At 38.6% G+C, this 26,765-nt stretch overlaps 1 protein-coding gene across 13 annotated transcripts in view; it reads right to left on the bottom strand.

Annotated features, from left to right (window-relative positions):
* REPS1 (RALBP1 associated Eps domain containing 1) overlaps window positions 1–26,659 on the bottom strand; it is a 62,992-nt gene extending 36,333 nt beyond the window's left edge. For 8 of the 13 annotated variants that reach the window (XM_062622784.1, XM_062622783.1, XM_062622777.1 and 5 more), the window contains exons 1-3: window positions 26,345–26,658; window positions 10,431–10,554; window positions 5,996–6,192 (exon numbers count right to left, since the gene is read on the bottom strand). In XM_062622784.1, the coding sequence (XP_062478768.1) occupies window positions 5,996–6,192; window positions 10,431–10,554; window positions 26,345–26,497 (474 nt within the window). In that variant the 5' untranslated portion in view covers window positions 26,498–26,658. Of the gene's footprint in view, window positions 1–118; window positions 250–5,995; window positions 6,193–10,430; window positions 10,555–25,825; window positions 25,927–26,344 lie in introns of those variants that run through there. The other 5 variants (XM_062622776.1, XM_062622781.1, XM_062622786.1 and 2 more) reach the window with 4 other exon arrangements.
* Between the last annotated feature and the right edge of the window lie 106 nt (window positions 26,660–26,765).

The following is a 26,765-nucleotide window of genomic DNA, read 5'->3' as shown; positions in this document are numbered from 1 at the left end:
GAAGGTAAGTCAAACAAACTGGTGTAAGGCAACAAAATACTGTGCTAAAGCAACTCTGGAGGGATCTCAACCTCAAAAGGGCATTGCAAGCATACATGAGTGAAATGAGATTATAAACCTTTTCCTGGATCTCACACCTCAGGCCAGAAGAAAGCCTCCTAAGGAGAATTCCAGAGACAATGTAGCCAGACATGGTATCCGAAGGGTAGCTCTAATGATGTTGTGATCCAGGTCCTGATACCACACAGCCTGCATAAGAGTCAGGGAACAGATCCATCATGAAGAAACATTATGCTAGAGCTGGTAACTGCATTGCAGAACCCATGTTTTTGCAATCAACTAGCATTCACACTGAAGAACAAAATAGTCCAAGGTTCGATGTGAACTTCTCCACATGCAGCGCTACACATTTTTAGAGAGGGGTGCATTTTTAGGGAGGGGTGCAATTACAAACTTCTTAGTCTGACCTCAACAGTTTGAAGGTTTTAGACTAGGTTTGGAAGAAAATAGTAATTAAAACCAGCAACAAATGGAAAAGGGATCAATCACAGAATGGGAAATTTTACTTAAATTTGCTGATACTATTTTTGTGATTTTTCTAGACAAAGTATCTGCACTACATTTAACCTCTACCTCAGCATACTTCAGTGAGGTGCCATAGAAGATAATTCCAATGATGTGGAGATTAATACAAGAATCTAAGATGCAAAAGAACTGGCTACAGAAGGAGGGAAGTAGAATTGTATTAAGAGTGGGAACTATGGGTCTGAAAGGAAATTTCTAATAATGCTGCTGAATGACTGGTTTGGGGAGTGACCTAATTTGGTACTTTAGGTAACTGATTATGCACACTAAATAGCATGCTGATGAATTTTGACAACTGTAAGGAGGCAAATGGATGGGCTCCTTTCAGGACATAGGTAACAGTTAACTATAGAGTTTAAAATATAAAATACAGTTTCTTGCATAGTTGAAATTAGTACCAAACTGCGTAATAAGACTCAAACAGCTGAAAATAGAAGACTGAATGCATATGTCAACTATCAAGCCACTATATCATATATGGCAGATTTGCTTTACTCACTGCTGCTAAAGTATATGAGGTAAGATGTCAAGCAGAAGTACAGAAATACTATTTTGTAGAGTACTAATACTGGTGACATCTGTCCTGGGTTCAGCAGTAGCAGTCATTTTTCTCCTTCTTGGTAGCTGGTGCAGTGCTGTGTTTTGACTTTCAGCTTGGGAACAGAGCTGATAACAATGATGTTTTGGTTTGGCCAAGGACTTTGTGAGCCTCATGCTCTGCCAGGGAGGAGAGGAAGCCAGAAGGAAGCAGAGACAGGACACCTGACCCAAGCTAGCCAAAGAGGTATTCCATACCACAGCACGTCATGCCCAGGATGTAACTGGGAGTTAGCCGGAAGGGCTGGGGGACTGCAGGAGGTTATCGGTTGGTGCTTGGTCAGGCTGGGGGGGTGAGTTATCGGTTGGCTGGTGGTGAGGTGTTGTATTCTCTTCCCTTGTTATTTACTTTATTATCATTGGTGGTAGCAGTAGTGATTTGTGTTATGCCTTAGTTACTAAACTGTTCTTATCTCAACCCCTGTGAGTTGCATTGATTCTCCTCTCCGTCCCTCTGGGAGTAGTGGGAGGGAAAGAAAGTGGGGGGGGGAGTGAGTGAACGAGCTGTCTGACTGGGTTTAAACCATGACAACATCTCATTTGTAACAATAAATACAAATCCAGTAAAATATTTTCAGTAAGAACAAATTCAAATTGGATCAAAGGCACACAAGTATTTATAGGGATTACTGGTAACTACTTTATGAAACAAAACTGAGGTGCTAGATTTAATCAAGCAAAACAAAGCTAAGGGGTAATATAATGGCTTTCTACTAAATACTAGTGGTGCTCTGCAGCAAATACTAAGTACAGAGTTGTTAAAAGAATAGGTTTTACCTTGTCTGAGTAAAGTTAAGTGAGAATTCCCACCACATTCCTACTAATGCTCTGCAACACTTCTCCCCAACATAGCCAGTGTGGATAAAAGGTTGTGATTTCAAGACAAACCCCTGATTTTTTAAAAACTCATTATCTAATACAATTTATCATGATAATAGAGGGTTAGACTCAATAAAACAAGAGGTCTTTTCCAGTTCTGTGGTCCTAAACAATTTATTTAATGCCAGGTATCTTTTGCCTAGAATTACCTGTTCAATCTGCAAAACAGAACTGAACAAAAATGGACTACTGGCAAAACCTTAAAGTCACACAATTCACAGAATTAAAAAAGCTGAAATGGTCAAATTTTGACTGCTACAGGTGCCAAATTTGAAATGTCCCCTCCTAAGGCTGCACCGATACAGCAATAAATTAATACAGAGTGGCACTAGTAAGTGTAAAGCACACATAGGTAGATGAATACCTTCAGATTTACCTTTTATGTTCACCTGGATGTAGCACAGTTCAGCCTACAACTATCTGCCAGATACACATTTTTCAGCTGTTACAGCCTCAACATCTATTGAAACTAGCTGTCCACTTTTCCCAGAAAATGGAGGTAAGCCAGTAAGTATCCTAAAGCAGTACCTAATCAACACCTAGATCACACTCAAAGACACTGGAAAAAGTATTTGCCTTTTCACTCTAACAACAAAACAAAAAACATCCAAAGACAGTATCTAACAGACAGATATTGAGACTGTTTATTGCTTTTGAAAGTATCATGTAAGACAGAAAATACCTTCAAATCCCAATATCACTGCTTCTGCTAAGAAACTGTTTTAAATACATTTGTCTTATGTCTTCAAAAAACACCCAAAACAAACAGAATAAAAACACCACCAAAAAAACCCACCAAAACCCAAAAAAGATTCCATCTACAATAACAGCTCCTAATTCTACTAAAGGATTTCTTCCTAAAAAGCACAAGAACTCAACAGAATCTAGATTCTTAAGACTGGCCTAAGTTAGCATAGCTGCTACTATCAAAGTATAGAAGTATTTATATACACTATGGTTAATATACCTATGCCAACATGTCACATAGTCAGCAAAAGTGTTCAAATCTACTTAGCCTCTATTATTTGGGAGAAAGAAATTATGTCAGTAGGGAAAAAGAAAAAAAAAATTAAAAAAATGGATCTTCTCCCAGCGTTTTATCTCACTGGGACACGTGGTCACCATGTCACCTGCTAAGTGAAGGCACCTTTCATTATTTGGCTTGACTCCTAGAATCAGTTCTGCAGCTTCCATGACACCTGGGCATGACTTCAGTCATCTTCTATTAACACTAACAATATAAAAAAGACAAACTTCTGGCCAGTGCTGTATTTACATAGTACATAGCCATTATGAACTAAAAATGCCTCCACAGAAATGGACAGAGACAGAAAAAGGAACTTAGCCCATGCTTACTTTTAAAGATGACCTCATTTATAGCTAGCTACTCTTTGGAAACACAACCTGATTGACATTTACCAACAAACTGCCTCCAAGTGAAGCTCATTGAGGGGAGCTGACAAAATAACGCATTGATGAAGAAATAGTATTAGCTAGGATATTTCAGTAGACAATACTCTAAGCACAATTCTTTTACATAAATTATAAGATACTAACATATGCATGACATCTCATTAATACAAAAGTTGCATATGAATGAAAGCAGTTTTTAAAGACAAAGATTGAGATATCTTATGATTTCATACAACCAATATTTCAGCCAGAGTATTTTATGAAATCAATATATTCTGAAGTGCCAGAAATATCATCAAGCCAGTAAACAGTTTAAGAAAAGCAAAAGCAAAACCAAACAAATTCACTAATGGAATATCTAACAGGCTACTTGACATATCCAAGCTTAATTTTTACACTTAAACTCCTGTTCTTTCTGAACAGTCATCCCTAGGAAAATGACATGCAGTAATTTACTTCTTAGTCTTTGGCTCTGCTCATCCTCATCATTGAGAGAGGTGGCATATAATGAGAATTCACTGTCTTAACTTCTTCCTAGATTTTATAAATTTCAGTGATATCTGTAGGTAAAGACAACTGGATCAGCAATTTATACAAACATATGTATAAAAGCTGTATCCACCTTTTGGAAAATAACCCAATTAGTGGTATTTATGTGGTTAAGCAAGAAACCTGGATTCAGTCCCCTTCTCAGCTTGTTTGTAACACAGTGTCCAAATCTATAAATATTAGACTGGATGGATTCATTATACGATTAGAAATATAGAATCAGCCACAGAAAACGAAGCTTACAATAGGGCGCAAAATCAGACAATATGTCCCTGATGTTCTAGACCATGAATACAATTTAAAACTGCCGGACCCAATGCTGTGTTGTCCATTATGTTTGCTCCAAGTCTGTTTTCTGGGCCAGATATCTTGAAGAACTTACACAGTATTTTTTTTCTGATGATCTTATAGAGACGTGTGTGAAAGAGACACCACGCCGCTTCTGTCAGACAAGATGAAGAAATGAAATTTGGATGCTTATATATCTTTGTGAATATGTGTCTTCTTTATCCGGAAACTGAAGAACTCAAACACCATAGGTGGAGGGGTTTTTTTTTTGTTTTTTTTTTTGTTTTTTACTTTAAAGTTACACCGATTTGATACAGATTCCTGTATCAAATTGTAGCTGTTCACTAAACAAACTCAGCACCATGAGGGAAGCATACAAAACACCATTTCGACCACAGTAAAACTCCATCAACAGATCAAGAAGATCTGCACTTGTTGATTCTTCCTGAAGCACTTGGGAGGTCCCTCAAACACACCTACCCAAAATCAGATGACAAGCTATTTTCAGAAATACTGCCAGCCCTCCTTTTGTTATAGTCCCCATCTCCAGTTTCTGAGAAAGGAAGTATCAGTCAAACACTAATCATGGATTGCCTCTGCTAATTTGCTTTTTCTTTATATTGGATCAGTGTTGGGCTATTCTCAGAGAGATTAATAAACATCTATGAGCTATTCCTTGAGTCCCAGAGAGATTAAGGTATGCTTGCAAGTTTCTCAATTCTTTACAAAATAAGCTCAAAAGACAGTATACCATGGGGAAGAAAAGTCATTCAGTTACACACACAGACACATATACTAAGCAGTATTTAGTATTTGTATTCAGTATTCTAGCTTGTAGAAAAGACAGTAAGAAAAGATTTACCCATAGAGAGAGTGTAAAGACTATAAATCCCAAGGAATTATGAGGAGGCACAGAGCTATAAGCCTTCAGTTTTCATTTACTCAGCTGAAGAATAAAAAACCAGCGAGCAAAAGGAAATCAGTTTTCTCATCACTAGAACACAGTATAAAGCTATGTGAAAACTTGTCTGTTATTTCTGATTCTCATTATTTCTACTTAATGGTTAAATAGCTGAACAACAAAACGTACAGCAGAGAAAAGTAACTGAGTTTTTAAAAAAAAAAATCTCTAAAGTATTTCAGATTTAAAAGTACTGGAGCATGTTGAAGGACTAGAAAACCAGTCTTCAAAGGCATTCAGTACTGCTGTTCTAATCACCAGGAAGCCAATGTGATCTAATAAACAAGACATCAGTATTTTAATGAATACAATTTGATATTTGCTGTATCTTAGATAGCATGTTGAAGGACTAGGAAACCAGTCTTCAAAGGCATTCAGTACTGCTGTTCCAATCACCAGGAAGCCAATGTGATCTAATAAACAAGAAATTGATATCTTAATGATTACAATTTGATATTTGCTATATCTTAGATATTATTTTTCTTTTCTGTCTCGATTCTGTCCATTACCACCAGTACTTTAATCGTAGATTATAAGACTTCCGAAAAAAAAAGTCTCCTACATGGAAGTATTTCAGAAGCATGTGGTCTTCACATGTAATATATATCAGTATGATGTAAGAAACTACTTCGAAAGCAATAAAGCTTAGAAGCCCTACCAAATTTACACCTATGCAGCGAAGTAGTGATTACGAGTCCTGTTTAATCGTTTAAGTTAACTTACCTGTTGATCAGTTGATGTACGTTGCTGAATTGCATCATGGCTCACAGAGCCTTTTTTGACTTGTATCCTACCAGGTGGAGGAGGAATCACACCTGAATATGAAGCTGAGTTATCAGCATCTGAAGGATACAAGGCTGCATGCCTTGATTCTTGTTCATTCTTTGTCATAACAAATCTGGGAAGAGGGAGGTCCTTTACTGTTAAAAAAAACAACAACAAAACAGAGCAGGCCATTTACTATGCAGAAGTATGATGCTTGAAAATAAAAATGCAGTTCTGTTTTGTAGTTAAAATTTCATACATGCCTCGATTAATTAAAACACTGAAACTGCTGCTATACCTGTGCCAACATCTGCCAGCTGGGAAAAAACAAATATTCTTTCTGCGTTATGTTCCATGATTCTGTTACTCAAGTTCTGGTGTTTGGTATACAGAGGACTTCACATAGCTCTGTAAGTGTAGCAATACAACTCTGCATTAAATGCAGTAGTAATCAAATAATTTGCATTTAGCTCATTTTTTCTTAGTTTTGCCAACATTTAATTATTGAAGTGTTATTTTCAAGATTTATCTACCATTTCTAGCACATATATAAAATTCGAGAGTCTTCATACAGCAAAACAAATGCTAAAAGACGACAGTATATTCAACACCTTTCAGTGATCTGATGCCAGGTTTATATTCACAACAGATACCGCAAACACTGCAAGTTTGCTCTGCGTTGCTTAAATATATCAGTGTACATCTTTCCACAATAGAAGCTAAATTAGTTTTTTTACTTGGATACTTTGTCAGAAACACCTATAAAGCAAATTTTCTAAAAAATATTAGGAGGTCCTTAGCTTTATGTACCATGGTTCAGAGTAGCCTGATATAAAAATGAGTCTATATAAGTCTTTAATTTTTCACTGTAAGATTCCTATGATTTCTATGAATCCCAGTCACAATTTTCTTACTGGTCCACCATGAATAAGAAATAAATTGAAAATTTGCTGCACAGCTTACTTGGAAATTATTTTTCCAACACAAAACAAATTTACAAGCATGGCTCAAGTTTTATTTCTCCTGCTGACTGCTTACATCAATTAGTTCTGGTATTCAAAATGAGTCAAGTCAAAAAATACCAACTCTATTCAGATTTGAGATGAAATTGCATCCAGTTTATTACACCAAAATTAAACATTAAACCGATTTGTATTTGAAGAGTGTAATTTGAATTCATAGCATTCAACAACTATGTATCCATAAACATCTTTATGTACGCAGCATTAAAGAACAACGCTCCAGTAAGAGCATAAATTCTTCATTTAAGCCTCTGTCACTAAGCACAACTCAACATGCTAAACGGGGAAGGAGCAAGCAACACAGCCTCTTTACTATGTTTGTGGCTATCCATCGTGTGGAAACACTGTTAAAGCAATTCCCGATGCCTTCCTCATTCCTAGATGCCAATTTTCACATCAGTATTGTACCCCCTATTACACTAGGGAAGTTACTTGCTTAGCTAGAGTGAACTACAGCCAAACAGTGAAAAATTCATTGCATACAAAAGTGAAAATTTGTATGCTCACAAACCAGGGGATAAATCATAACACTAGAACACCCAACTGGCAATCTATGCAATTCCATGCAAATCTATGCAACCAGTTGTTCTAACACAAGGCTTTGGCGTAAGTTATCTAGCACCAATTCACAAAATACTACAGAAGGCTCAGAAGGAACACAAATTACTTTACAGTCTTCTTTAAAAACAAGACAAGATAAGGACAAAACTAGATAGGTTTGTCTTGCTGTACTAAGTTTCTACATCACCGATTGAAATTTGCTATTTTTACCTCTACTGTCTTTTCCCCATACAGCAGAAAAACCTCATTTCAACACCACAACATCTATTAACATTCAGAAATCCCTCAAGTATAAATGCAACAGAATGATTGATACTGTTATGAACAGAATATTGATACTGAATAAATTAAGAAGTTCTCTGTAGTTTTTATGCTCACATCCTTTTTAATCTTCACCAAAAACGGCACTCCATACTTAGAAAATAGACATTAATTTCTCAACTTCCCAGAAGGAAAATTTTCTGGGACAGCAAAGGAACAACAGATTTAGAGGCTTGTAGCAGAATAATTAAACTAGTATTTCTACTACACTGCACATCTGAGTAATCAAAAAAGTACTTAGTTAACCAAGAATCAACTGGATGACACTTGTGTTGGATGGACTTAGTACTCAAAATTTGACTGCAGTCTGCACCCAGCAACTCACATTCCTGTCTACTGAAGAGACACATGGTGAACCAAAGAGCAAGAGAAAGAAGAGAAGGGCAGAGAAAATAGATGACAGAGGGAATAACAGTAAAAAACAAATCATGGAATAAAACATGCATAGAATGCAGAGTTAAAAAGTAGATGTCCTAAAATATAAGCTTTAACTAATTGTAACTGGTTTACTTTGAAAAAAGAAGGAATGTACGATTTAGCTTGGTATGGATGTAACAGTTCCTCTTCCAGACTTTGTGGAGATGGACTGCGGGCAGAATCCAGCTGGCCAGCCTGCTGAGCTGGTTTTCAAAGGAAGTTAACACAAGATCAGAATCATTTTACAACTCTTCAGGCTGCTCTATTTTAGCTATATAGTAGCTGCCACAACACGTGAATCATCCTAGAAGCCAGAACTTCATAGACAGGACTGGAACCATTGCAACCAAGGCAACAGACAACCAAACCTAAAAACAGCGCAAAAATAAATGTTCTGACAACTGTACTTTATGTATTTAGTAGGTTTGGAACCAGTTACAGAAAATTATTCCTAGAAGTCCAGAAACCATTACAACTATTTCTAGTATTATTATGAATCAAGAAAACATATTAAATCATAAAAGTTCCAATGGCTGCTAATTTTACAGCAACATATTTTATAGTTTAGAATTAATTCCTTCCTTCAAGTTTCTTCTGATTTTTTTTTTTTTGTAAATACAAAAGCTCCTTCTAGTTAAGGTATCTTGCATTAAAATAAACTGTACAAAAAATCTGGGAAAAGCTACATACACAGATTTTAGTCTTTGACTTCTCCAATGGGCATTTGACGAGAAATCCCACACTTGCTATATAAAGTCCCAATTCTATCAGACATTAAGAGTTGAAGGACCCTTTCCAACTTTCTGATTCGAGGGCATTCTGCTACATCTTGCTGAAAAATGATGAAGCACTCATCAGAAAAAAGGTTCATAAACACAGGGTGGGTTATGAACAGAAAGGAACTTGAATACTAGCAAAACATTGACCGAAACCATGCACTTCTCAAAAAAAATAAAAAACCACTCACAAAAGCAGCACATACTGTTTGTAAAAACCTCAAATAAACATAACTGTAAAAGTATACATGATTATTCTCTTCGTTTTTTTATAGTTTTGTCAAATACTTCAGCCCTATTGGATTGCTTTTAACAATCCTTAACTACTGTTTAATTTAGATGCTTTAAACAAAAAACTCCTAAGCTTTCTTTTAATTAGTACCATATATCAATTCTATCATAACATGTTTTCTACAGACAAAATCTACGAGGGAAGTCACCTCAATGCAAAGCTGTGCTCTTAAGATATTTTTCAGCTCTGAGTTGTGTACTATGCTGCAAAAAGCTACAGTGGCTTAAAACTCAGTACTTCATCTTCCCAAGTCTCTTTTCATCTTACAGAGCAGTACTGACATGGATCTGTTTATGTCACTCTGAAGGCTACAGTAGAGCCTCATATCAAAGCTCTTTCTGCTGTTCTGAACCATCTTCCTAAAGCCTTTCTCCTGTTCCTATTTCACTAACCCAACCACAGCTGACCTTTGAAAAGCAGGATAACAGGTGTTTTGGCTGATAACAGACTTCAAAGATCTCTTACTGATAAGGTTTTCAATAGAAAAAAACAAAAAAAAACCTTAAGCCACCAGTCTTCATATCTGTGCTAAGAAAGGAGAAAACTGTCAAGCCAAGAGTGGAGGAATATGACTTCAGAAAAATGACCTTTCATTTGTTGCAATCAAGGCTTCATAAGCTTAGCAACTACAAAAGCCTGCAAATGCCACATCATTCTTTTCCTTGCAATTCACATTAGTCCCATTAGTACTTTATTCAGCAGCACACAAGTTCTCACATTAGTAATCTACAGAATGAACTTGTATCTACATAATGGTCAGTAGTAGCTGCTCACTTACCCCATAATGAGCAATACTTTTACTGAATAAGAGTAAGGTATTTCACATCATTTTTTGCACAGTAAGAATACACTCCCTCCTAGTCTCTCCACAGTATCTTTTTAAGTCAGAAACGTGTATAAAAAGATATACCCCACTAATTTACAAAGTCACTCTACAAGAAGTATAGAGCCAAGTGTAATAATGCTGCTCAGCAACTACATTTCCCCTCAGTCCTGTGATTTACCTGTATTTAAGCTTTCCACTCTTAGAGGGAGACCAGACTGGGCCACAGCAACAAGTTTCAAAGCAATGTAAAATTGACTTCTTCCAAAATAGCCAAGTCTTGTTGCACCACACTGCTCCATGATCTGAAATAAAACACAGATACTTGTACAAAGAAACTTAAAACACAAAGTGCTCTACAGAGGTGATTTCATACACCAGCATCCCCTGCATTAAATGTTATAAAAACAGCTTCCTAATCTTTCAGTAATAACTTCACATGCAATCTTTAAATATGTGACATGAGTCAGAGTATGCAATTCCTCACAACCAGAAGTACCAAGGCTAAAACTTTTTTTTCACCTGGGCTTTAGATGTTTTGCAGAGTTGATGTGAGAGACAGAAAGAGAATAACTGGAGTCATGTTCCTTAAAAAATAAAACCCAAACAACACAAACAAGTCACCCAGGCAACAAGAACCCCAAATCACCAAGAACACAAAACCAACATCCCCCGTCTCTATTAGCTAGTTAGCTAGTAATTAGCTAGGCAATAACAGCTATATTGCCTGTCTTAGCAACTGCAACAACAAAGGAACAGCACAACATTTTTAGTATTATATTGTCAGATGCGATTGAAAAACACAAAATGAAGACTTCTAAATCTCTCAGACAAAACTGAAGAGTGTGTTGGTGACCAAGTCAGAGAAACGGTCTGCCTCCAAATTTCTCCCAAATATTTCAATAATGAGGCTAGAATTTATAACAAGTTAAAAAGTCAGACAATTGTGAATGATACCTTCTAGCCATTTCTGATGTAAGCTTGGTATAGCTCAACTTCAAACTTATAAAACAAACCTATAAAGAATTCATAAAAACAGAAAGAAGTATCCATGTATACATGCATGGAATTAAGCACTGGAGGAGAATGCAGAACTTCAGGTTCTCCAAACAATGCTACAGACTCTGTTTCATTTAAGAAATGCAACAAAGAAGCAGTGGTGTATTATTCCTCTTTTCTTCCCCAGTGTTCTAGATAATGGAAAGGTGGTTCAGTCTTCTATTGTGAGTTGTGAAAAAGTCTCATCCATGCAGAGAGCAGCTGTGTATTCTAACATACTGCCTGCACATCCCTCCATACTATAGACCTGCAAACTTGCTGAGCGTGCATCCTTCTATGTGCCAGATCACCAATAAGATATTAAGCACAACACATCCTACATCAGACTCTCCAAGTGAAATGATTGTCTTTTTACCTATCCAGCAGTCTGATTTAGACTGTATCTTCCAAATGGGACACAAGGAAGCTCTTGGACAATCATGGTGAAAGGGTTGTTGAAGTCAAGGAAGACATCACTGCTTTTCTCTCCTCAACCATAGTTCAACTCTTTCCAGCACATCAGACAATGTTTACCAGTACCCTCGGTAAATCCATGCTTGCTTACCCTTATTACTGTTTTGCCTGTTATATGACTAGAAATGTCTTCCAAGCACTTGTTCCACAATTTGCCAGGGACCAAAGTGCAGCTGACCAGCCTGTAGTTTCCCAGATCAAGTTCCTGCCCTTCTGGAAGACAGCTGCAGCATGTCTTTCTCCAGTCACTGAGGTCCACCCCTGATCTCCACAACTATTCAAAGAGAAAGCTGGTTTGCAATGACACTAGCTAGCTCTCTCTGCCCTCAGAATCATCCCATCTAATCCCACGAACTTGATATTCCTCAAGAGATCCATAATTTTCTTGTAGTACTACTCGTTTCTCTCCTCTTTCAACCCATCTCCAGGCACAAAGGCCCATGAGACCCTGTCTGTGAAGATCAATGCAGAGAGGGCACTGAGAATATGTTCATGGACACTAATTTCTCTCCCTACCCTTCCCACCAGAGCTCAGTCGTAAGGTCCCTCTTTGACAAACCTGGTCTCTTGATACATCTGCTTATTTTCCTAACTACTGGGATGTACTGTTACTGGGTTTAGAGAAAGCTGTCCTGAAAGACTTCCCAGCTTTCAAAGGAAACAGTTCTGAAGAGCAGAAGAGCCCTGCTTGCAGACATGTTCCAACTGAAAAAGCCAACTACATGTTCATGTAGCAGCAACTGAACCACATGATCCATGAGAAGTTATATCTGTATGCTTCAGCACTGCTGAAACAGGAAATAGGCTTCAGTAACTCCATACAATCAAACAGATGGGTTTATTAACTATAGCTGAGCTAGATATGGCTCAACAAAAAGCTGCTTGCATGTTTCCATACCATGTACCAGGACTCTAGGACCTCATGAACACAAACTGTTGTATAAGCTATCATAGGAAGGTGTGAGAAGTTGACAAACACTTAGTCCTACAGAAGTCCCAAGAGGATCAGACAGTCTAGGGCTACATGGAGCTTGAATCCTGCAGGACAGAAGCTAGTTAAGCTAAATCATTTGGCTGTGCGTGCATTATACTTCCCACAGTGTCCTACAGCACCTGTATCATTTGTATTTTCCAATTACAGTATTTCTGTAGCATGATATCTGGACAGAAGGCAGGAGATAACAGAGCATTTTCTAATGTTCATTAACTAAAAGAAAATAATTCAGTATAGTTGAATATGCTAGTTTCAACAGGTTGGTTGGACTACAAAAAGTGCCATGAAGTAAGGAGTGACAGTGTAAATTGACAGGTGACAATTCAAACAGTCAAAAACTTTGAGGCATCAACGTCTAAAATAAACTGCCGGTACCCTTCCTAATGCCAAAAATAATAATGCTAAGTTTAAATAACTTACAGAACTAAAGCAGTGAAGATCCAAGAGACACCTAGCAATGTAAACCGGTGCAACAGGAAGAACAATTCATTTTTTAAAGCATTGTATCCTGGAAGATTAATGAACATCCACATACTTTTCTACACCCAACACAGAAAAAGCCTGTGGATCCAGCAACCTAGCACTGACAGATGAATAACTGGTCATATTCTGGGAAAGGTTCTTACGAAAGCAAGCAGTGACCTACAGAACCATTAGGCAGTAATGGCTTTGGGTAATTTCAAAGCCAGTGCTAGACTAGAAATTATGTCTTTTGGAGCTAGTCAGTATTGCCAGAAACTTCAGTTAAAAACTGAATCAATAATTAAGCTAGCATGGCAGATAAGCATTAGAAAGGAAAGACAAGCATGGATTCAAACTTAGTAGATGTAAATGTAGAAAATACACCAGATGTAAGTATCAAGAAAAGAAAAAAAGCTAAGAATACAAAAAAAGCCCACTAACCAACAAAAAATAATGTCCTTCTGCTACTGAACAAGTAGCTGTAAGATCCACCCACAGACAGCTAAAGGAGTCCTCTATTTCCAACACAGAATATAACCCAATCAGGAACATGAGTGAAGGCTGAGCAAAATTATTAAATGCAAACAGCTTGTGGAGACTCCCCTGCTGACTGACAGCATGCTTGAGCATACTCAAACTAGTATCTACCCATAATCTCCTTGAAGAAGGATTTAAACATTCAACAGGTAGTCAGCTATACTGATGGGGGAGGGGAGAAGAGATAAAAAAAAAAAAAAAAAAATCAAGGGATTGCTTCACTAAGATTTCTGTTTAGGGCTTTCATCTCCTTAGGAAGAGAGAGCATAAGGAATTTCCTTAAACTCTTCAAGCAATGCAGAGCTACCTTCCAAACAAAGTGCTCCATAACTGTTTTCATCTCCTTAGATATAAGGATCCTGATAACACACTACTGCAATTAACTGGACTAAGGCCAACAATTCTGTGAAGCTTCAGAATTGCTAGAAGCTGTTGATAAAAAAAACCCAAACAAACAAAACCCAATAACCCCTCCCATTCAACTCCCCTCTCAAAAAACCCACTCCAAAACACAAACTAAACAAACCTCAGTGCAGTAAATTATGAAATTGCAGTCATCATACTGCAAAGATGTAACAGCATCACCACCAATACCAGGAGTTGGCACAGATCAGACATGCACAGGAAGCAGTATGTTGATGACAGGCACCATTTCAAGCACATGCCCTTTAGAACTCTTACAGGTTTCAAATAAGAGGTCCTTGAACTTGGAAAAGTCTATGAACAAAAAAAACTTAGACTTGAGAACCCTTAAAAATTCCTGCTGAAGTGGAACAAATCACATCTCTATCAAGTGTTGCAAAATGCCCTTTCCAGAACTGAGAAAACCTCTCTGGGAGAGTGTTCCAGAATATCACAGTCCCCCTGCCCCAGGTTTTTCCACAAGGCAAATCAAGTCCATTATCTGCAAATATTATTCATGCAAAAGTACAACAGTATTTAAACAGGGATGACTTCAATGGTAAAACAATAAATAAACCAACATGCACACTACCTACCTGGTAAAGATAAAAATATAATAAAAAAATAAACCGTGCACCAGAGGTGCAAAACAAGTTTTCACATCACTTTTACAGTACTTGACATAAACTGAAGTTAAACCAGACCATGAGCATACTTGTGCTTTAGTACTCAGTACATGATTTTCGAGTTTTATTGTGCATACTGACAACAACCTTCTAATGAAAACCAAGAAATGCATCGAAAAAGGTAATGTTTTACTTCAGATAAAAAAAAAAGCTAAAAAACGTAAAATAACCAGCTGCATTCAATTTTAGATTATTTAATAAAATTGTAGCCGATTACAAATTGATTTTGATTCACAGTTTAAACCTAAACACACTATCATGCCAACAACATTATTCTGCATCCCATATGCAGCAATTCATTGATGAGTATTCTAAAGCTTTTTGCAAACTTAAGCATTAAAGAGATATGACAGGATGTTTTCCAAATCGAGTTTATTAGAACACAATCCAAAGTGGGTACTAGAATATGCTCTCCGATAAAGGAGCTCTCCTGAAGTCATGTAACCCACCCAGCTGAGACAAAACACAAATTAACCATGTCTGTATGGTTTAATGTAATCTGGGGGTATATAAGGGAATTTGAAAAAAATACTTCCCAATCATTGCTAATGTAGCAGAAAAAAAATCCCTGACCATTACTACATGTTGAAGACCTACAAAAAGCTCCTCTGTGCTTTTCTACAGGTTGAATACATTTCTTTCCTCACAATGTTACCTTCTAATCTTGCTACTCTGAAACCGCTGTTCAATAGGTCAGTTCTCGTCACTCTTTTATCTCAGTCTGTCGCACTAGTTGGAGACCACAAGGCCTGACATAGTTTTCTAACTACAATCTCTCACCTACCATCAACAGATCAAAGCGACACTTATTAGTTATTCAAGATGTTTTCAGTTTTCCTCAGGAAATCCTCACCTGACAGGTAGCTTCTCAGATGCAACAGTTGTTCACAGCACTCCATAGCAGGAACAAGACAGAGAACTGACAAAGATCTTTCTTTTGATGAGTTATTTTTAACCAAGTCAAGTCTCTGACCCAGTTCTCCACATGGCTCCAGAAACATGTTGCACACAAAGAAAAAAAAATTGGAGACAGGACAAAAAATGCCACTAAAAGAAACGGCCCGAATATTGCTCTGAATTCTATTTTTCAGCACTAACAGCAGCATATGACAAAACATTTAAACAGTCTTACCCCATCTGAAGATCATTTGCAAAATCTATTTATGGAGGACATCAAGAACTGCTATATTTAATGCACTAAGTGTGAAGTAGAGAATGTTCATGTGCTGAACTGCAAGTGTAACATTACCTATAATGCATACATTTATCTTATTAAGTACTTCAGAAGCATAGTAGTAAATACAGTTAATTAATTGATACTAAGAATTCCCAGGCACAGGTTATATTTGGACACTGTTGCACTTTGTTGCATAACCAACAGTATGCAACAAATAGTAAGGTCTTCCTTTCAAGTTTTACTGACAGATCCATGAAGATGGATCTCGGTCAATGCCATAAACCTGGCTTCAGAACACAAGCCTTTAAAGAAATAAACCCAGTAGTATTGGAGGACTTCCAAGATGACACACGCTCTCTGGCAACAAACTATTTAGAGTCCCCTACTGTCTGAGCCTCTCCTAATACTTTTCTGCCCTTGATTTTCACACCACACATATCCACAGCGGAAGCAGACTACTGAAATACCAACAGAAGGAAAAAGCTACCTATCAGCTCTAACAACTAATTCTCTCTTATAGGTACCCAGAACTAAAGTTTCCCATTCCACAGGTCATTTCAGGTTCAAGCACACATGTGTTTCAATCAAACGAAATTTCAGAATTAATCACATCAGAAATAAAGAATTAGCTGTTAAAAAAATGATCCAATATTTAAGCCTCATAGAAATGACTCTGCCTCTGTACTTTGGGCTCGGTTTTACAAGAGTGTTCACTCCCCGAGTAAGGGTTGTCAGATCTGAAGTCATGTTTTCACTTTGTTAATAAAGCAGCAAAAAGCACTGAAAACTTAAAACTCTGGTTTACAACACATGCACATGAAAAATACATATCTTAACAAATGAATGTTGAATGCCACACACACACAAAAAAACAAATTACAAAAAAAAACCAAAACAAACAAAAAAACCTACCTCCACACAAAACCACCACCACCAAAAAACACTCAACCACACTGAAATTTCATCTGCAGTAGTACTTTTTGAACCAGCTGTATTTTAGCTAATTTCTGACATCAACACATTCCCAAAGTGGTCTACAGCATCTCCTGTTTTTCCTGGTAGCATATACGTTCATGGTAGCATGGTAGATTAGCCTCACTTAACACACACTTCCTAATGCAGCAGCTTTGATCTTTCCATTTGCAATCAAAGTCTATGGTCTTGATAACAGCTCCTGCAAAAGCTGTCACAGCCCACACACATGCATCTTACCTGTAGAGCCTCCTATGCAGAGCACCACAGCTCTCTGAGGTCAGTGGTTCCCTTCTTGATTTGGTAGTACATGGTAACCACCATCAATCAAGATGATGTAGATGCACACTACATGCAACTACAAAAAAGTCTAAGATACTGATTTAGAGGGGATATTTCTCCAAAGATCTAAAGCCACAGGCCATTCTACTTGACTATAATTCATAAACAAATTATTGCCAAATAACCTCAAAAAGAGGACAGAATAAAGAAGCATATTCCTTTTTTACATGTTCAATAGCACCAATGAAGGAAAAAAACAGGCAGCCAGATGAACATTCACCTAGAAAACAACTACTATCCTCCCAAATAAAAAGTCATAGCTGGAAGACCTCAAGACAGAGTCATTCTTTGCTTGCATTAAGATTCTCTCTACTGCTGTTCTTCCAGCAGAGTATGCGCTCATGAGAAAGGTACCTTACAAGCAGTAATGGTAATAAAGCAGCAAGAAGAACGAATTAAAAAACCCTGAAGCAGCAAAAGACAGCCTGGGGACTTAGAAGAATGATTTCTAATTCCTGATGCATAAAGAAAGGTTCTTTTTTAAAAAAAGGAGATATTCCACATACCTGTCTCCTCTTCCTATGCAATTTTACATTACTGCTTAACCTAAACAGCTACTTCCTCCTCTGCTCTCAGTTTCCCAGTTCCTCAATTCCTAAAGCACTAACTGTTGCTCATCTATCTGATCAGACAGTATGATTCTTCAACTCAGTAAGCCAGCAAAAAGTTATTGTGATTATTAAGCTGAATCTGTCTACCGTACAACCAACACCTACCTCAGGAGCTAGAGGGCACATGGGAACATGTGGCTGGTATTAAGTTTGTTCATTTGACTCCAAACTTCTTACAAGACTGCAGCCTCAAGAAAGTTGTGTTCTTTGCATTTAGGAGGGGCAGAAAAGGCAGAAATGAGGTAACTGAACAGAATGTCACATCAAGAGCACTTACAACTCCAACTGATTTCTTTACCTTATGCAAAGAAGCCCCCCTAACAAATGACATAGTTACATATCAGGTTGCTAAGAACTGCCCTCAAAACGAAGGTGTCTTTTTTCATGGTAGTGCCATGAATAGTTCAAGGAATAGGAGATGAAGAAACACACTTCAGCAAGAATGCCTGAGCTAGTCTGTGACAATTTGAGACTCCAGAGTGATTCTGTAACACTCAAGTCATTGTATCTTCCTGGAAAAAAACAAACAAAAAAACCAAACAGTAGCAGCCAAAGTATCTATGTAAGCACCAAGAAAGCATCTAGCTGCAGCAGGCATTGGAGGGATATTTTGCAGCAATAATATATTTAGTATTTCAAATCATTACTCCAATAACAAATAGTACAAGGGAGGTCACATGGACATTCTAATTGTCAAAGCTCTTGCCATGCAGCATTAGGTTGAATATTTTTCCTGCAAAATTCTTACTTAAGCACTAAATGCTGAAGGGAACAGCATTCATATAGACATTTTGATTCCTTTGAGACATCCTTATACCCAAAGCATTCCAGTAGTTGATATTCCTTGCTAATAATTATTTTCTTACTTTTCTTGATATTTTCTACACACATAACCTTTCAGCAATATGCCAGAACAAATGTAAGAAATGAACACATGCTTCTCTTTGCCAATGTAATATGAAGATTAAGGCATTATCTGATCCCAGAATTAGTGAATGAATGTGCTGTAGCTTAGCTAAATAGGACTGCTCAGATCTGGTCTTGTTATTCCTGAGCACTTCCGTACAAGCTTACCTGAAGCAACTGTGCCCATTACTTGATGCTACTTTCCCATCTCAATCTGTTTTCCTCTGAGCATCCATGTGACCAGTGTTAGTTACTTAGCTTTGCACTGCTCTCCTCCCAGTAAGGCCTACAATTCTTAACAAGTGTCTATCAAAGTTTAAACAAAGGTCAGTTAAAGTTCTAAGAAACGCTTGTTTACAGAGGTACATTTGAGACTCAGTATAGAGCTGCTAACACTTGGTCTTAAACAATTTAAGACATTCTAATTCAGAAAAAAAAAACAACAAAAAACAAAATCAACAAACCAAGTTGTACACACTACTGCAGTAAGAACATCTTGACAAAATTAACAACTAATAGTCTGAAGCAGGAGTAAGTTGGCACTTAATGCTTCATGTTACATAGCTCAGTCCTAGTCACCCACTGAAGATGAATTTGAAACCGAGTCTACTCATTGTTCTGTTACCATACTTCAGGAGCATTTTAGATGCCAGAAGTCAACCATTCCAGAATTTCAGGTCAGACTGTCATCTTTCCTAAGTCCTTTAACCTAGTAAAACACAGTTCCTATACATCCTAGACAGGCATGCCTAAGTTACAACGTGGAGGGTTTTGTATAACAAGTGCAGGAGATAATTTACCTCTTTAGACACCAACAACGGCTGGAAAAAAAAGCCAGTCATAAACATGATCAGCAATTCAGCACATTAGTTTATAAAGAATTACATTGCTGGCTTAATGTTCTAAAGATCTTATTATCTAAAGAAATAGTAAAGGAAAACAAAAAAAGGGAAATATATTCTTACACTAATCATTGCTCGAGCACCAGCAAGAAAAATCTGATAGACATAATACTGCTCTCACACTTGCTTCTGTCTCCAAATTCATTTAAGCAAAGAGCAGAACTCCAATTTTAAGTCTAAGAATTCTACAAGCAGGACTAATCTAAACAGCAAATATTTATGACCTAACAGGTGTGAAACTTGTCTGTAAGAACTATTTTGAAAGCAACTATAACTGAAAAGTAATAGAGACTGCTAGCAAAGTCCTACAATATTACAGCATCTGCCATAATATTTACTAAAGATAAGACTAAGATGAAAGCACGTTCGCGATTTTTCACAGGCAGTGGGTAAAGCGCTCAAAACTTCTAATACAACAGAATCATCTTCACAGGAAAAAAAGAAAAAAAGATCAAGTTTGCAACTCATAATTTTGTACAGCTAACTTGATTCTAAGCTGTATTTGCCAAAGGCCCTGATATTTCTGAAAAGGTATTAGAATTCTATCCAGTCATGTCAGAATGGATATTAATCATTCCTGCTATCATCTGAAGGCACACTTAAAAAGGAAAAAAAAAGAAACTGTTTTCAAACAAAGCTGAGCTGTAATACCTGAAATTAGCTAAGTGCTGTGGCAGCATAGGGAATTATAAAGGAATTATTTACTGTATAAGTGACTATACACAATGAATGCCAGTCAATTTCAAAAGCTCAAAACCAGAAATCAGGTGAAAACAAATGTAAGTCTAACAGACTCAATTTACAGACCTAAAGTTCTGCCATTAACTTTTCCCTTTCATTTCAACAACAGTGATTGTTCTCTAACTAAATGCTGCTGAGATATGAGACTACTCAAACTAATTAACTGCAAAGACCAAACAATCTGCAGCCCACTATAGTCTCTGTGAAGGTAACACCATTAAACTAAACTTTTTCACCAGAAAACTCAAAAGTACAATTGTATAAGTATACAAAGCAGACCAAAAGCCGTTTCTGGCACTAGCAGAAAGTAGACTACTTATAGATCTTATCATTACAGAGAAATAAAACTAACTTACTGCTCAACTGAGAGGAAAGGAAAATACTCTATTACAGTAACATCTGCAGGGAAAAAAATACATACTTCACAAACTGGATATTCTTAATTGCGGACCCAGACACTGTTTGCATTTACAACAGCTTTTTAACAACCCTTTACTTCCTAAACAAGATCTTAGATACAGCATAATGTATGTACAAACATGCTTTAATTATATAAAAAATGTATATAAATTACATAATATTACAATCATAAAAAGCTCCAGACTTTATGGGTACAGTTACATATTTCTACACTGCAAGAATGCCTTAACAATGACCTGTGGTGAATATTGCCTCAGAAGTCTAAACTAATTTTATCTTGAAAAGTCATGTACAAAAGCTGTAAATTTTAAAATAAAAAATACCAACCCCAAATATATGGGCTCCATTCAATAAAGTGATTTAAGATTTGGGCTTGTTTGCAGATTAGGTAAAGGTCAGTATTACAAGAGAAAAGCCTTTTTACGCTGCAGACCTTTTTTTTTTTTTATAATCTGAAAATGCCATGTATTTTTAAATATACTCCAAATCACTGAAAGGAAGGCAAAGGCCTCCTATAAGGATTCTAACTTCTTACCTCACGAGTTCTGAAAAGATAATAAATTCAGCAAATGAACAAGAACCAGACTGAGTTTTCTGCATGTCTCCACCACACAGGTAATCCTACATATGCCCTGGCTCAGCTTCCATTTGCAGTTGGCATTTAGTAAACTCAACTGATTTGACAAACAGGTAGTCTTTGTGTAGGAAAATTCACTGAAACACTAACTGCAACAATAAAATCTTTGTGAACAACTTTGTTTTCCTAGATCCCTTTCTCTTGCCACCCATTCTTCCACAAAGAGGCCAGCAGTTTAAATCAAGCACCCTGAATTTTGTTTTGCCATGTTCTGGCTATGGATTATACTTCCAATTACAATTGCACCACATGCCAGCAGACAAACTCTGGCACCTGAGGAAACTACCGCTCCAAGTCTGTTCCATTTGTTTACCAAAAGCTATCACCTCAAGAACAACAGAAGGCAGCACATGCTTGCACCTTAGCTGTTTTCCTGCACAGTGCAGAAACTGCAGCTAATAAGTGAGGTGCTACACCAAGAGTCTGGACTTCACAATGAAGCAGCTGTATCACAGGCATGCACTTTCTTACAACTTTTGATGTGAAGACAGCAAACTCGGACAGAACTGAGGCAGAGAACCAGAGACCATTTTTTTCCAACAATGACACAAAGCAATCAAAAATAATCCATCTGTAAAGACTCCTTAGAAATGGAGGAAAAAAAAAGGGGGGGGGGGGGGGACAAAATTAAAAAAAAAAAAAAAAAAGCTTGAGACTCGCTAACGAGCCAAAAATACACTTTACTGTAATTGATGAAACTGGGCATAATCACCCGATTCATCTGTCAAAGACTTTCTAACACTAAATTAGAAGTCAGGTAACACTGTTGCACAAGGCCAAAACTGAAAATGACATTTCATTTGTTCTAGAGAGAGTACAAGTAAATATTCTTGTATTTGTTGTTTTATAATAATATTGCATTTTAAAGCAAGATGCCTTGACTAAACTTCAGATGAGTATCATATGCACGACTGATTACTTCTTGAAGTTTCTATGATTCACAACCAAAGAGTGTAAGTTCGTAAAATATTCTGTGATTAAATCACCCAAGAAATAATCCTACAAATTGAACAAATGGGACAGCTATTACATTAATCCCACAGACAAGTAATGAATGTTACAATTCATTTTTTTTGTCTGACAAAACAGTTGCTTTTCAAAGAACTTCACCACCAGTAAAGAGGTACCAAGAACTGACTTCAACAGCATAGCTACATTAGGGTTTTAGGTCAGATGTGGAATGTGCTTATGAAGCCCATTTCCTGATCACTCTCACTGATCTGGTTCATACTGTGCAGCCACTCCAGAACAGGCAACTAGATTTCTTTTGTATCAAGCTAACCTAGAAGATACACTCTTGGAATACACCTAACAAATTGCAGCTAACCAGGCCAGAATTTTATCAAAGGAAAGCTTCTGAAATACATATATGGGGTGGATGGCAGCTCCTCAGCATCACTTGTGTTGTGTCATACTACTTGTTAAGACAAACACTAATGCACATGCAACTGAGCCATGAGCTCAGGCAGCTGAGTCAAGTGAAAAATAACTTGACAAAACCTAACTCTCGGCTGAACAAGCTTCCTGTAACAGCTCACTGTCTGTTCAAATAAATGCCAGTGCCAGCACCAACCAGCTCCAGCTTCTACCGGTTTAAGCTACCATGAAACCCATGCTAGATCACAACTGAAATGCCCAACTGCTCTAGAAAAAGTGCCAGCACTGACATTCATTCAACCCCCGTGTTAGCTGATACAGAGGTTAAATCAACAAAAAACTGTGATTAATTTTCTTCCTGCACAGCCCCTGATGCCAGCGTACAACAGCATTGGACAGGCACTAGACTCTTCACAAAGAGAAGCGGCAGCAGGAGCACATGGATGAGGGCAGACTGAACCTCCTGTTTCAGTGGCAACTCACAATTACATTGGTTTAGCTGCAATGTGAAACCCCACCCTGAGAGCAATTTAAAGACTGGTGTAACTGTTGTGAAGTAGCTGGACTTGTTATCCCAACACAGGTATTTCTATTCACTGTTTTATGCAAATCTTCTACCTTAATGCTAATTTCCATGATGCGCACAAAAAGGCAGAAATATGGGTTAATAAAGGCTGGTGTTTTCACATGTGCAGTTAAGGCTGTAAGACCTTTGGTGTGGTATTTTTGTTTGGTAGTAAGGCTGTCCTTTTGTAGATGTGTACTAAGTGGACATAGAGCTTTTCTTTTCCAGGGTTTTGCTGCTTTGTGAGCATGTGATTTGGATACAGCAACCATATCTGTTTCAGTCTTCCATATGTCCATTTATTCCCATTTAACAGGCAGCTGGCATTGTCCCTTAGAGGCAGAAATGAGAATGATTAGCAATGATTAGATGCATGTATTAACTTTTCGTGCTGCAAGACAGATCTCACATAAACAGAACTATTTGCAGGAAAGGCTGTACATCTATCCAGCCTTCAAATAACACATTTGCAAGCAGAACAGGTTATGGGTCTAAAAATGCAAATGTCACCAATTTTCATTTCAACAGAATCAGCTCTGAATTATCTAAAGGTATCTACAGGCCTGTACTACTGAAGAGGAAAAGCTTTGAGAATTCCTCAGGAACACTTGGCCCTCATGAGTTTGAAGAGCAGTGATTTTGTGCTATGTTTTGCACACTTACAAAGGTACTTAGCATTCACGTGACTGCTACTACACTTGCATTCCATGATTATACAAGAATTGGGTAACTGAATCAAGTTCCTTTCCACACAAGCATCAGGTGCTTCAAATGAACAGGGAAGAACACAGCAGCACATGGTCAAAAGAAAATTCCATGTCCTTCACAGGATTTCCTTATTTCTTAACCCACATCATCTTGAGGTTTTAGTTATAGTCACAACTTCCAAAGCATCATCAAATGCAACTTCCCTTCAAAGAACCCCCTTCCATTACATTCATGCCTGCAATAACCTGATAAACAGCCACATTTCGAGGAGAACATAAAAAACAGACAACTAAATTCTCTCCCTCACAAGGACAGGGTACTTACAGGTGACCAACAGCAACCGCACATGATATCTGTAATGGGTCAAGCTCCTACGGGGATTTTGACTTTCTTTGTGTTACTTACAGTCTCATTCCTCAGGCAATCTAATATCTTGTTTGCCATTTTAACTCAAGGTTTTGCCTGAGATCACTACAGTGATAAACCAGGTCTGCTTCTCAAGTTAATTTATTTGGAACCCATGGAATGACGCCCGAGTAGTTTATTTTCTTCAGATGTGATCTACTTCACAATAAAATATCTAACCTCATCTGCAACAGATAAGGATATAATCTATGGCCACTTGTATTTAAAATTCCAAGTACTTCCAACTCTTTTGAAATTCTTACACTACATCTGTGCATATATAACAAACTCTCTAGCACTATGCTACTTTATCTCTACAGTGATCTGGACAAGTTCTATGGAAAATAGATTTTAAGTACAACAAACATGTAGGCATTCACTTTCCTAGGATGATTTTTCTGAAACTGGTTGGCTACACACAAAAAGAAGCAGTGGGTGGCCCTTGAGAAATCTCACTCATCATACTGAGTATGCAGACACTCTTACCATTAAGTCCAGTCTAGCAAGTCATCAAATAAGATATTACTAGTTTTACCAGTTAAGAAGAAGCACTTCTTATTCAGCCCTCTTCCACTTTTTTGCATCTTAAACTCATTTTAAATAACTAACTTACTCTTAGGAGACCAAAACACGCTACAGGTAAGCGTAAGTATTCTCCTGGAACCTGGTACTAAACTGCAGAATGCCAAGATTTTTGTACAGCACTTCTGGCTATAGTAACTTTAATGCTTTGCTAAAAGTGCTGCTTATCTCACTAGGCTGAGGATGAAACTACATAAAAGGCAGCATGGCTTCTTAGATACAGTTTTACCCACAGCAGCTCAGAACACGACATAAACTTTGAAGAACTGAACAAGGCCAGAGAGAACTAGAGAAGCAGGAATTTATTACAAATAGCTGTTCATAAGAAGATTTCATTGGGAATACTTTCCCCAAATAATTACACAAGTCACATTAGAGCAGATTTTCCCTCTTCTATGTCAGCAGCTCTGCAATACTGCTACAACTTTTAGACGTAACCCAGCCAACGAAGTAAATGCTGAAACTGTGCATATATATATTGCAAGCACGGGCCCGTGTCACTCTTAACACTGCATTTTTCATTGTTAGAAATGTTTTGATGACTAAAGGTAAGGTAATATCTGCCGAGAACTGATGTCCAAAAGACTGCATGGCTTAGATCAAGCGGATCAGCGTCAGTGGCACCCGACAGTACAAACCCAGATTTCCTTCTGTGCTGTTGCTCTTCATCAGCAGACTGAGGAATGAATCTCCCCCGCATCCACAAAATGCTTTTGAGTTCTCATGCTTCGGATAGCCTCTGCTGACACGAAACAAACAAGACACTTTCCTACCAGTTGCTGGACTCGGCCAGCAACGATGACCAACAGCCCCTTCCTAGCCCTGTACCCGGAGGCCCCACAAGCCCATAACCGGGGGCTGCTACAAGCGTGCTCGGCGCAGCGACCCGCTGCACCCGCCGCCCTTTCCTCTCGGCCGACGAAGCTCAGCCTTCCCCCACCGCACGGGCTCAGGTGCCCGGCTCTTGCGCCGGACAATAGCTCCCGACTCTCCCGGCCAGCCACCGCCGGCGGGACGACCCCCGCCCTGCCGAAGGGCCGAGCCGGGCGCGGCAGAGTAGAGCGAAGGCATCCCCGGCCGGGTCTGCCTGCCCTGGGGCAGTACCGGCGGGGCGGTGCCCGGGCCCACCGCCCCCGCAGGGAGCCCGCAAGGTTTACCTGCATGACCACGTCGTTGGGCAGCTGCGCGGCGCGGAAGAGCTCCAGGACGCGCCCGTTGGACGCCACCTTCTTGGTGCTCTCGGTGTCGCAGTAGGAGAAGAGGTCGCAGTAGTAGCGCTGCTCCGCCTCGCTCAGCGTCAGGCCCTCCATCTTACGCCCCGGCTCCGCGCGGCGCTGCTGCTGCTACTACCGCCGCCCCGCATCCAACAACGGCGGCGGCCCGGCCGGCAGAGGGGAGGGAGGGTTGGAGGAGCGGGGGGAACAGCGGAGAGCGCGCGGGGCCGCTGCGGGGAGGTAGGGGGGAGGCGCGGGGAGGGAACACGCCGCCAGCCGCCGCGCACCCCAGCCAACCGCCGCGCGCGAACGCCTGCTCACACCTTTCCCCCCCACACCACCACCAACCGCCCACACGGCGGCG

The sequence above is a fragment of the Pezoporus occidentalis genome, unplaced genomic scaffold, assembly GCF_034315485.1.
Source record: "Pezoporus occidentalis ecotype Australia unplaced genomic scaffold, CSIRO_AGI_Poc_V1 ctg248, whole genome shotgun sequence".
Lineage (NCBI taxonomy): Eukaryota > Metazoa > Chordata > Aves > Psittaciformes > Psittacidae > Pezoporus > Pezoporus occidentalis.
Note: the sequence above shows the minus strand (reverse complement) of the source record. Positions and strands in the feature narration are given on the sequence as shown.